The following is a 13,085-nucleotide window of genomic DNA, read 5'->3' as shown; positions in this document are numbered from 1 at the left end:
ATATATTCATTCTACACCTTTCCATATGTTCGTAGTTAGTTACAGGCAAGCTTGTTGCCATGGATTCAAGATAACAAGACATTTCTTCATCACTTTAGTATTGTGGCACCATTTCTCGCCCGTTTATCCTTCGTTATTAATTCACGACTCTTGAAAATACCATAATTTCTAGAATTTGCAGGCTTACTCTCACTTTTGAAATAAAAAACAAAAGCAGAAGTTAGAATAACAAAATTGAAACTACAACTCCTAGTTTTGATGCTAAGACTTCATATAGAAAATGTTTTTTTATTAGTCGTAAATAGGAGAATTATAGAAACATTTTCATTGCCATAAAATTCGACTTTTACATTAATTGGAATAAGATTAATGACAAGGGAGTAATTATAATCTCATAACTTTATAAAGGATTGCAACATTTGCAGCTCGGAAGCCATGGTCTTCTAGCCTCGCTCTTTCACATTTACCTAATCTCAAAAAGACAACATTGAAACACACTTTTAATACGTAATATTTTTATTATCAAATGGTGCTTGTTGTTTAAATAATATGGCTTTTGTACAGAGTTTAGCGACTTCCAAAATCTGCAAGACTGTTCTAAATCTTTAGATTCTGGCGGTCAATCCCGAAATGATTTTAACTCTTAGCTATTTTGAAATCAAGATTCGTATTCATTAATTCTAGGCAATTTCGTTTATAAATATTTTACTCCTTAAATGTTGACTTAATTTTACATTATGAACCGTTGATGAAAGGTTATAAAAAAATCAATAACAGTTGAGTGTCTTACTAAAACAATGTTTGACCAAGTATTAGGAACTTAGAGAATTCGCTTTCAAAAGATAGAACTAAATGCAAGAAAAGAGGCATTGTTAAAGTAGGGCTTTCTTTTGAGGCCATGACATCTCAAACCTTATCAATTTATTTCTTAAAGCCAATACATTAAAACTTGTTTTTCTTTGCGATTTTCTGATTTTAAAACTTCTCTATCTTTGCCGCGCCCATGGTTTACGCTCTTAAAGCCTGGTTTCCATATGATCGCTCACGATCGCCGGATCGCTGAAATTATTGATGCATGAATCGCTCACGATCGCTATCAGTTTCTGGCATATGTTTCCATAAAGTCGCTGAAGTTTATGCTACAGTGAGCTCCACTTGAGTTTGTGGCTCTTTTATGAGCCAACGTATATGGTAAGTTGTAATCCATATGAGCCACGCGTGGTAGCATAGCGTTTTGACAACATGGCGGACGAAGAAAGCGTCTTTCTACAAGGAAGCGCTGTTCTTCTGCTTGCTTTAGCCAAGCGAAGATCACATTTGAAACAGAAAAGATCTCATCGTTTTTGGGTGAGACATGTCTTCAAAAACAGAAAACAGCAAGGTCTTTACCACAACCTATTCGATGAGCTTCGACTGTTTGATCGAGAATATTTTCCATTAAGGCTGTACTATCATGACTTTCAGCCATATTGTGTAGAAATAACTTGAACTCAAGATCAATCTAGAATATACAGTCTTCACGCAAGGCCAATGTTTTGTTTTGTTTAGAGCGTCGCTATGACTACCACTGCTGAAAGATGCGTTATGGAATACATTTCGATCGCTCGATCGCTGAAATGTGTTTCCATATAATCGCTAACGATCGCTCACGGTTGCTCACGATCGCTCGATCGCTGAAAAGTGTTTCCATATAATCGTTCACGATCGCTGGCATCATTTTCAGCGATCCGGCGATCGTGAGCGATCATATGGAAACCAGGCTTAAACTTAAACGCTTAAACCCCCCTTTTAGGAAATAAGCTTTTACGACTTCATAAACTCTTATTTGATAAACCTATGCAGCTTCAACAAAAATATATTTTAACTTGTGACAGCTAAGCTAAATATTCAAAGAAAAGCTTTATCGTATTATAAGAATCGTATTATATTTGCTAGACCGAAGTTTGATTTCGCGTTTTGCATTTTGATATTCTAACTTTGAGTTATTTTAAGTGTTTGCAATTAACTGTGCTTTAGCTCTGTACGAACTTTTGAAAATATTCCGTGGTTGTCCTAGCACTACTAAAACACGTATAAGCACCGTGTTTTGTGTAATACTTTGACTACTAATGACTAGACAATCTTACTTTTAATTGTCTGTGGGATTGAATATCATAATGAACCTATATCACGGTGTTATTGAGCGGTTTTTGTTTGAGTGGGAAACGATGGGGAAAACTAGAATTGAAAACAAGCAATGGGAAGCCATTTCAATGTTACGGCATGTCATACAGTGCACTCATACGGTAACCATTCTTACATGTAACGTACGTTTCCCACTCATACGATAATCCGTATTGATAATGGGAAACCATTTCAATATTACTGCATGTCGTACTGTGTACGTGCTTGTAAGCCAGTGCCCATTGTTTCCCAATCATACGAAACCGCTCAAACGTATGGTGACTGTAAGGGCGATGACTTTGAATTGATTTCGTTTGTTATGTAATTTTGCTCCTAGCTCTTCATAAATGAACTATTTGAATAATTCTGTGTAATTGATTTATAAAAATGCGCTTGTAAACAAACGCTCACTGCACCTGTGGTGGTGGTGGGCAGATCGTTTCAAAGGGTGGGGCTTGGAAAAATTGTTGTCCATTCATTGTACCGTTAATACCATTCAGAGGCGGTGTTCCAGGCCCTGGCATGGTAGGGAATGTGAAGATCTGGCCGGCGTTGTTGCCTGTTGGAGATGGCACGTACGTAGTAGTACTGGTCGGATACGGAGGGGGGTAGGGAGGGTAAGGCTCGTACATTGGATACACAATCATCATTGCATTGCCGTTGCAATCGACGTAACAAGGTTGCTGGAATGCTTGCATTGATGGGGCGAGCTGCCCGTTTGGTGATTGAGGTGGAATCATCGTTATTGGACTGATGGGATTTGGTGATGGCGCTTGCGTTGGTGAATAGATTGGTGTAGCGTAGACGTACTGTGGAGATGGCCTGCAGAAAAACAAAACAGTCTTTGCATTAATTAGCGAACGAGACACTGCCTTCATGTTGTTTTTTTTTTTTTTTTTTTGTTTTTTTTTGTTTTTTTTTGGTTTTTTTTTTTTGTTTTTGTTTTGTTGTTGTTTTGTTTTGTTTTTTGTTTTGGTTTTTGTTTTGTTTTTTTGTTTTTTTTTGTTTTTGTTTTTGTTTTTGTTTTTTTTTGTCTCTTTTCCTTATATTTCTTATACACGTTGGTAATTTTTTTCTTTTTTTTTTTTTTTTTTTTTTAATTTTTAATTTATTTACTTTTGTTACCGACCTCCTCCCCTACTATTTATATGACATTTGAATGTTTTTGAAGAAGAAAACAGAGAGAGAGGGGAAAAAAAAGAAAGTGACATTTTCTATTAAATTTAGATTGTCCTTCTAATTATTATTGTCGTATATAATAGACAATACAAACAAACAAACAAAAAAAAAACAACAACAAAAAGAATATATATTATTATTTTTGCACTGTAAAGACTCAAAAGAGAAACTTATCTTAATCAATCTACACTATTTGAAATATCTTTGCTCAAAAATTTAGAAAAAGGGGACCACTTCTTTTCGAAAGATAGTTTTGCGCATTTTGATTTGGATAAAGCAATTTTTCTTTCTAAATCGAATTTAGCTTTTGCGTGCTTGAGAAAAGTTTGGAAAGTATAACATTCCTCACTTATAAAAGCATAAAACATGTTTTGCTTTGCAATCAAAATTAAATGATTTATCAAAATATTTTTTTTGATGTTGGTTAGATAACCATACATTATCAATGCTGTAGTGATTTCAAATTCAGCTGTAGGAGTAATTTCTAGCCACCATGCTTTAAATTTTTTCCAAAAAGATTGAGCTCTTTTACAAAAAATAAAGAAGTGCTTAGAAGTATGTTTTTCACGATAAGTACAAAACGGACAAATATCGTTTTCAGTGACGCCAATTTTAAATAAGTAGCTTTTTAAAGGGAGTATATTGTGAATAATTTTCAACTGAAACATCGAGAGTTTAATTTCCTTTGTTACAATGAAAGGGAGTGAATATACCGTACTTAGTTCGGAAGGGTTGACACCTTCCTGAAGAATCATAGGTTGATTTGTAGGCGGTAAAAAATCCCTGCACACAAAAATCTGTCTTATGGATTTTGCACTCATTTTGGATAAATCGCAATAAGTTTTTTCATATTCGAATTTGGAGGCCGTGTTTAGAAGCTTCTTAACTGCACCCACTACTCCCTGGTACGTGAGAAAATCAGTGTGAATGCCATATTTATTCTTGAAATCAGAAAAACTTAAAAATCTGTTTTCAGCATCTAAAAGATCCTCTGTAGTCCTGATACCTTGGTTAAACCATGATTTATAAAACACTGATGAATCACCGACCTTAATTAATTTGTTGTTCCAAATACTTTTTTCTAGAATACTTTTCTTTGAGGAAGATTTTGAGTTGAAATCTTGAAGATATCTCAGAATATTCTCATAAAAGGGCGGTATACCGGTTATGTTTAGCATCTTTACATCAAAGTCGCACGTGAACAAGAAAAGTCCTCCATATCTAATAAGAGTTTCATGTGGTATTACTTTCCATTCCGCTTCTCTTCCATCTAATAACCGTTTGACCCAAGCAAGTTTGAGGGCTTTATCCATATGATTAAAAGATACCATATTCAACCCTCCCTCCTCTCTAGCGCCAATTATAGTTCTTTTCTTTATTTTGGCTGGTTTGTCTTTCCAAATGAAATTAAACGTGATCTTATCTACTTCCGTAGCAAAGTTATTTGGGACCGGTAGAACGGACGCGTTATAAATAAGTTTTGACAACTCTAACGTTTTAACAATATTAATTCTACCATAAAGAGATAGATTACGTTTTTTCCAAACATAGAGGCAGCTCTTTAGTTTTTTTAATTTTTCATAAAAATTTAATTGATTGCTTAACTCGTTGTTATACGTAAAATAAATACCGAGAGCTAGAATGGGTTCCGAGGTCCAATTCAACCCGAAGGGCTGAGACGTTTTGCCCTTATCCAAGCCGATCCACATCGCTTCGGTTTTATTGATATTTATTTCCAATCCTGAAATAGCTTTAAAGCTTTCTAATAGCTTCAGGAGATTTTGTATAGATTCTTCATTTTCCATAAAACATGTTGTATCGTCGGCGTATTGCGTAAGTTTAATTTCATTGCCCCTAATGTTGATGCCCTTAATTTCAGAGTTATTATTAATGGCATATGCTAACATCTCAACAGCAAGCACGAAAAGTGGGCCGGACAGGGGACAACCTTGTCGAACACCACGCTTTAAAGAGAAAAAATCTGAAGCATATCCGTTGTTTATTACGCAACTTGAGATGTCACTGTAAAACGTTTTAACCCAAGCGATTAATTGCGGACCAAAATTAAATTTTTTAAGAGCATTAAACATATAATCCCATTCTAAAGAGTCAAAGGCTTTTTTAAAGTCAACGAAAACGACTGCTCCAGGAATGTTTAGCTTTAAAGTGTACTGCAGGATATCCGAGATTAATCGAATATTTTCTCCAATGTATCGCGATTTAACATATCCAGTTTGATTAGGGTTTATTATGGAAGGCAATACCTTTTCTATTCTGTTAGCTATCGCTTTTGTAGCTATTTTGTAATCAGTATTTAATAAAGAAATAGGGCGCCAATTTTCTAGAAAAAGCGGGTTTTTCTTTTTCTTCGGAATTAAGTTGATGATACCTTGCTTTTGACTAATACTCATTTCGCCTTTCTGTAAACTATAGTTGAAGCTATCAAACATAATTTCACCCAACTCCTGCCAAAAAAAGCGGTAAAATTCTGCAGATAAGCCATCCGTTCCGGGAGTTTTGTTTTTTCGAAAATTTTAACAGTGCATTAAAACATTCCTTTTTGGTCAGACGACCTTCACACGCACGTGTCTGATTTTCATTGAGCGTTTTTAGGTTGGAGGGTGAAAAAAATTCATTATTTAAAGATTCGTCGAAACATGATACGTACGATTGATAAAGTTTTTCGTAAAACCGCCTTTGTTCCAAAAGAATTTCTTCCGGACTTTCGGTAATCTTTTCATCTGAAATGTGTAATTTTGTAAGATGCTTTCTAGAAGCATTTCTTTTCTCTAAACCATAAAAATACTTGGGTTTTTTGATCCAGGAGAGCTTTTAATTTCATTTTGGTATCGTTTATATCTGCAATCGTCTCCGCCCTTTTTTCCTCTGATTTCGTTGCTGATAGAGTGTTCGTAAGCTCATCTATCTTCTCGAAATAATTTTTTTCCTGGCATTTTTTAGCTTTTGCTTTCCTAATTGAATAGCTTAACGAAAAGGCTCTGATCTCCATTTTAATCAAATCCCAAAACAGGCATTTATCCTCTAAATCTTTGTATTTATTCTTCCAGATTGGAATATTCTTGCGTAGGTTCTCGATATATATTTCATCGATTAAGAGCGAGTTATCAAATTTCCAGAAACCTGGTCCTCTTTTATTTTTAAAATGTTCGGTTTTAAGTTCAATGAAAACTGCGCAATGGTCACATTCCGGAGCGTACGATATGTAACTATTGTGTGTATATTGTTTAAGATGCTTCGATACCAAGAAGTAATCAAGCCTACACTGAATTTTTGCTGATTTATCTCTCCACGTAAATTGTTTCTTGCTAGCATTCAAATCTCTCCAAATGTCCGTCAGTTGAGCGTGATCTATTAACGTGTGGATGCTTTCTATAGCAGCTTGTTTTTGTATAACCGGTAGACCGCCTTCTTTATCTAGTGATGTTAATGCACAATTGAAATCACCGCCAATTATAATACTTTCACCAAAATATCTTTCTATTTGATCATGTAATTCACCAAAGAACTGCTTTTGCTTACTTAAGTTGTTGGGACTATATATATTTGCGATAATGGTTGAATTTTCTTCAATTTCAGTTTCTAAGATTATAAATTTACCGTTTTCATCTTCGATATTGTTTTTAACAACGATAACACAAGAAGGATGAAAAAGAATCATTGTTCCTCTACTATGTTTTGTTCCATGACTGAAATAAACACGACCTCCCCATTCGTTTCTCCAAATTTGTTCTTCATTCTTAGAGCTATAAGTTTCCTGAAGGAGAACTAATTGGACATTTTGTTTGCGCAACCAAGCAAAAATGTTCTTCCTTTTTATTGTATTACCTAGTCCCCTGACGTTTAAAGAAATGCATTTTACCTGAAAGGGATTTAAATTCGCTTTAGAGCTCATGTTTTTGGAAATGCAAATTTTGAGCAAAGTTCAAGCTTAAGTTAAACAATTTGTGATCTGAACAAATTAATTTTTTTGAGCATCTTTTCGCAGAAAAACAGTGCAAATTATTAATAAGCACAAGATTACTAGGACAAAAAGAAAAACGGCAAAAGAAAATCGAAAGGAAAATACTAATAAACATCAAAATGCTTAAATAAGACACGGTTCTAAGACCAAAAATATTTGATTGAAATGATTGAAATGATTGAAATGGCTTCATGTATGGAATCGTTCGAAAACAAAAGATCTTTTCCAAATGGACGCAAACAATAACACCAAGCTTATCTAAGCACCTCATTTTGAAGTCTAAAAACGAAAATCTAAAATCTTTTGAATTTTCTCTTTCTTGTTTACATTTTTTTCTTTTTATTTTTATTTTTTTTTTTTTTTCCATTCCTTGATTGCCTTGGCAAAGTAATCATAAGTTGATTTTGTGTCGATATTTAACCAGAACAAAGGAATACCAGAACAAAAAAGTCAATATTGCATGTACTGTTATTTACCTCATAAGTTTGTTTTCTGTTGCGACAAAAAATGATTTATATTTAGGGAAGCAAGATGTCACTGTTTTCAACACATATCTCAAATTTGATGACACGATCTCATGACTTAAAGCCGCTTGAAAACCCCATTTCAAAAATAAACTTTGAAGTTTTGAAATATTGATGAGTTTACGTGGGATTTGTACTACTTTGTACTAACGTACTTTGTACTAACGACTTTGCTTATTGTCTTCGTTTAACACTCATGGTTTTGTAAAGAGCGTAGAATAAAAATTGCAATTAAACGCGTCCCAAAACTAGAATTCTGTTAGGACTAAAATTCTGCGCGTGTCAGCTAGAAAATAAATTCTGTCGTGATAGCATATTTAGAAGCGCTTCCAAGCTAGTAGGTACACCGGAACTTTCCCAAAAAATCGTTCTCTTCTGAGTAGCCTATAACCTTTAAGGAAAGATTTCGGGATCTTTTTGATTATAAATATAAAGACTTCCTTATCTTGGGCAGTGAAAAGTAGCTCTCAAAACTTCACAACAATGGCATAACCTTGGAAATATTTCGACCTGGTTTTTTAAACACTTCAATGCATACCATATGCTTTGAGCCTAGCAACCAATAAAGCATGTCCCCCGTTATCTTTCATATTAATAACGGAAATTATTTTCGAGATGAAAATTTTTTTTTGCTATCGTATTTGAAACGAAAGTCAAGATTGATTTAAGGAACCGATTGCTTCTCGAAGTACAAAAGATTGAAATAATATATTTTGCTTACCCAATAGAACAATCAGGGAGGAAAGAATATGTCGGGCTGCTTGTCAGCTTGTTAGTTACTGGATTTAAGAGAGAGAAATCATATTATTTACTTTATATAACAAGCAAAGATAAATATAATCACTCCAAAAAGTATCCGTCTACAGGACTCGTAATTACATCAGAGCTTAAATATATTGAATCAGGACTTTAAATATAAGAGTTTGTTTGTTGGACTTACTTTTTACAGGTTTTGGTTTTGCCCCAAGGTACGCAAGATTCACATTTGCTTGCCTACCATCAATGATTGGGTGTTTATTCTTACAAGCCAACTTCGCGGCGTCCGAAGTTACCATCGTAACCTAACGTAAAGAAGAAAAAAATATGTTGACGATTAGGGAAATGTACTGCGGAGGACGGAATTTGTTTGTTTTCAGCATTGAATAATATAGTTTTTACAAGTTTACTCACAAATCCGTATCCCTTAGATCGTTTTGTTATCCTATCTCTAATGACGACCGCCTCATCGATTTCCCCGAACTGTGTGAAGAAATTTCGCAAGGCATCGTCGTCAGATTCGTACGGTATTCCACCCACGAAGAGTTTCGTGTACTTTGTATCCTTGTTCTTAATCATCTCGCTATAGCTTCCCTCCGAAGTTCGCTGTCCTATCCTCTGTGTAGCCTTGTGTTTTAGCGCTTTGAAACCGGTCTCTCCGTAACTTGAGTAGTCTTGGAAGTCTTAAATTGCGTCTTTAGAAGAGGTGAAGGGTTTTCTTTGTGTCCTCGTAAGGGGTCGCAAGAGAATGCAAAACTGACGGCTCACATATACTTGACAGTAATTTACACGTGTGCAAAGTAGCTGTCGACAGACTTTTCTTTGCTCTTCTGCTACGCTGAAGTTACCGGATTATAACTCCTCCAATGGTAACTCCGGACTGCTCTTAACCGCGAATTCCTCAGGGACTCACTTCACCCTGTAACGAGGAGTTAATTAACAGGCCTAAATCTTTTATGACAGTTCTATAAAGTTTTAAGATCAATCAGGCTTTCACGTTCGATGGGATATATTTTCCCGTACTTTACTATTTGTTTGTTTTGGTGTTGTGTGCTGAGTTTTTAGGATTCCTAGGTAGGGTAAAATTGATTAGAGCCATGGATCAACTAAGCTCTCAATGTTATGCAAATGAGAGAGTTTATTAAATTCATACATTACATTACAAAGCTCCAAACTGACTCAATACCTCAAGATAAATATATATAACAAATAATTCAGCCTGGTAGTGAAATATTAGTACATTTTCTTACAAACCAGCACTTTTTTTCACTCAACCTCCCGTGAAAATCCACCATAAGTGACGCACACTTTATATTATTGGCCCAAAACTATAAGACGTACTTAAAAAACCTATGGCTTTGTAGAGATTTGAAATTTGATCCCTCTATCGGTCAAAGCTGTCCTTTACCACAGAAAAGTCTAAACTTTTGTAAACAAAGATTTTTAAAAAACAAACATTTTTTTTATTGGCTTGGATGAGGGGTAGTCTCCCTCGCATCCGTTTTTAGTGTCGGTCATCACGCAACGCTCCCTCCCCACAAACGGCTGCTTGCATTCGAACTACATTCCTTTCTCATTGTTTGGCCAATCACAAGACGGGTTACATATTTAGAGAACCGTTCGCGGACTTTTGATCTGACCAATCACCGTGCAGCTTTTATTTCGCATTCTCAACTCGTTCATAGAAGAAGTGTACATGCATGTACATACATGCAAGTGTACAAGCAGCCGTTTGTGGGGAGGGAGCGTTGCGTGACGACCGACACTAAAAACGGATGCGAGGGAGACTAGATGAGGGGGGACGTCATTCGTACGATCATTTTAGGCCTCCGCGCCCTCATTTTCTCTTTTGACGAGCATTTGTTTGGCTATCGGATTAAAAACTTTGTGTTTATTCAGAGTTCATTAATAATAATTGCTAAAAACACTCAAGTTGTTTCCAACACTTCGTCCATATCTAGTTAAGAGTCCTTATATTCGCTCAAATATCTCGACAATTAAGGTCCTAATTAGGAAAACACAATTTTTTCTTCTTTGGAAGTAGTGTTTACCTTTTCGGAGTGCATTTAAATATTGACTTAGAACTCTTGTTTACTATGCACAGAAAGTTTTTGTTTTATTGTCAAAAGTTTATTTAATTAGAGAGAGACTTTGAAAACTACGGCTATGCTTCATTTCAAGGGATTTTCAAAGTGATCGAGAGAAGAAAAATATTTTAAAAACGGATTGAAGTTGAAAGAATCTTTTCAGTGGAAAGAATCAAAGGTTTTAGTGCTTGTAATGAGCTTTTACCAAAGGTACATTTTAATCAATCAGAAAAAACGATTACTATAGCTATAAAGAGCATGCGAAATTTTGTAAAATGGTGAAGTCTGAAGTCAATAAGTTCAAATCTCGCAAAGATTTGAATTTTGAAAAGTGTGAATATTTGCTCTAGGCTGCAACGAATGTTTCCATACCAAATTTCGATTTTTGAAAACTGATATTTTTGCGAGTTTTGAACTGATTTCCTTCAAACGTCATTCTACTATTCAACTATTTATTCTGTTCTGTGAGTTTTGGAAACCTTTGGTTGAATTACATAATAAAAAATAAAGCTCATTGAAGGTTACTTTTTTGCATAAGCTGGGGACTTATTTCAAGAGCAGAGTTGATGGCCCTCAATTAGCAATCGACCTAAAGACATGCATCTTGAATCTATCGAGTGAAAACATTTGGGTAACAGGTTTTTGAGGTTTTTGATTGACAGCTGTCATTCTTGAACTATCATTAACATGTCCACCAATTATTTCCATTTACTGTGTTACTACCATTCAAAAGACAATAAATTGGTTTACGTATCGGGGCCATAAGTGCATCACGGTTATGGCTTTGGAAGATTTTGATATTCAATGCTGTAAGGCTACCATTATTATTGATTACAATACATGATTATCACTATCATTTAAGGTCAACTCAATTCAAAACTCTCTCAATTCATAAAAATTAGAATTATTTACAAAATTCTTCGTTTATCTGAACGTCTAAGGACTTTTTTATCTTCTTGTAAGAAGTCTTTCCTTAGCGTTAAAAGATTCAAGAAGTTCCACTTAAAAGCAAACATTACTCCTTCGGTTATCAGTCTTGATGCGACACTTCAACGGACGTTGCTCTTTGGTTCTTTCCTTTTCATATCTGATAGAAAAGAACTAAGGAAGTTTAGATAGATATCCAGACTTAAAAACGGAAAGAAATACGGCCATTTTTCACGCATTTTGTTAGAAGGGAATAAACGTGTGGTTCACCTAACCTAAGAAAATTAATGATAAAAAGGTAAAATTTACACCGTGAAAAGATGAAAAAACTTACTGACGTTTCGGACGCTAGTCCTTCGTCGGAGTAAAAGAGGAAAAGTAAACTAAGTAAACTAAGTAAAAGTAAACTAAGCCCAGTGAGAAACCCTACCTGATTAGTATATCGCCCGGTGTTTTAACTTTTATTTTAGCAACCTTAAAAACAATTTCTTAAAGAAAAAGCGAGTATGAATCGAGTTGAAGTTAAGCACAGTTCGAAGGATGATGCGAAATTTCTACTGGCATTGATTGGTTGCGTATAACATACGAAGCGCTTGAGGCAAAACCGTTCGACGAGTTGTCAAGTGGGTGCTTTCTTGACAGATAATTAGGAGGAAATGGCTTTCTTTTCACACAAACGCGTTTCCTAGCAACAAACTACAAAATCTCTCCATGCACACTCTACATGAAGAATATTTTAAAGCTTTTAACTAACATATAACTATACTATTAGGGTAAACTTTTCCATATGTTACCAGACATTAATTATTCCTCTGATGCGGTCCATACTACAGCTAAAGCACACTTGATGATTTACATTGAGTATTCTTTTATAAAGAAGTGATTACTACGAACTAACCTTGTATTATTCCAAACGAACTTGTGAACGAGCGAACTGCCAAATACGTGAAATTCGCTGCCGATCAATCAGGCTGCCATCCGTCTTAACCGGTAGCGTCGACACTTTTTCGCCTATGAAGACCACAAATTATCATTTTATACCAACAATGATTCGAGTAGAGGAGTAAGGTTCCCTGCTATTACGTGAAACTATGCAATGAATTTTGATCACTGTTTAATGTAATATTTATCTTTGTTCTTTTTGGGTTTAAAGGTCGTACCAACACTCTATCTTGCATGTTGGAGTCCACTGACATGAATTCGAAGGAATTGATTTTTGTACTGAAAATATTGGCATTGACCACTAAATATTTAAACCGAGTTTTATGCGCCATGAATTTCATTGATATTGAATCCGTAAGTCATCTAAAACTATTTTTTCTGTATGGTTTGATTTGTATATTTTGGTTTTGTTTTGTGAACTAGCTTTGTATATTCAAAGTCGTTACTAGTGTGGTTTGGTCAAAGTCGTATACGTTTTAGGTCTCTTCAATATCACCCTATGAATTATTTCAGATACAAAAGACT

General features: G+C 35.0%; 1 protein-coding gene across 1 annotated transcript; it reads right to left on the bottom strand.

Moving 5' to 3' along the window:
- Nucleotides 1-498: 498 nt before the first annotated feature.
- On the bottom strand, nt 499-12,697 carry LOC116292290 (RNA-binding protein 38). The gene is made up of 5 exons (XM_031699573.2): nt 12,517-12,697; nt 9,019-9,523; nt 8,789-8,909; nt 8,570-8,627; nt 499-2,985 (listed from the first exon to the last, which is right to left on the bottom strand). The coding sequence occupies exons 2-5, from the start codon at nt 9,181-9,183 to the stop codon at nt 2,571-2,573; spliced, it is 759 nt and encodes a 252-aa protein (XP_031555433.1). The 5' UTR covers nt 9,184-9,523; nt 12,517-12,697; the 3' UTR covers nt 499-2,570.
- Between the last annotated feature and the right edge of the window lie 388 nt (nt 12,698-13,085).

This window comes from Actinia tenebrosa, unplaced genomic scaffold, assembly GCF_029948245.1.
Source record: "Actinia tenebrosa isolate PJP-AT-01 unplaced genomic scaffold, QUT_ActTen_1.0 PGA_scaffold13__45_contigs__length_12533684, whole genome shotgun sequence".
NCBI lineage: Eukaryota > Metazoa > Cnidaria > Anthozoa > Actiniaria > Actiniidae > Actinia > Actinia tenebrosa.
This window is presented reverse-complemented; position numbering and strand designations above follow the sequence as displayed.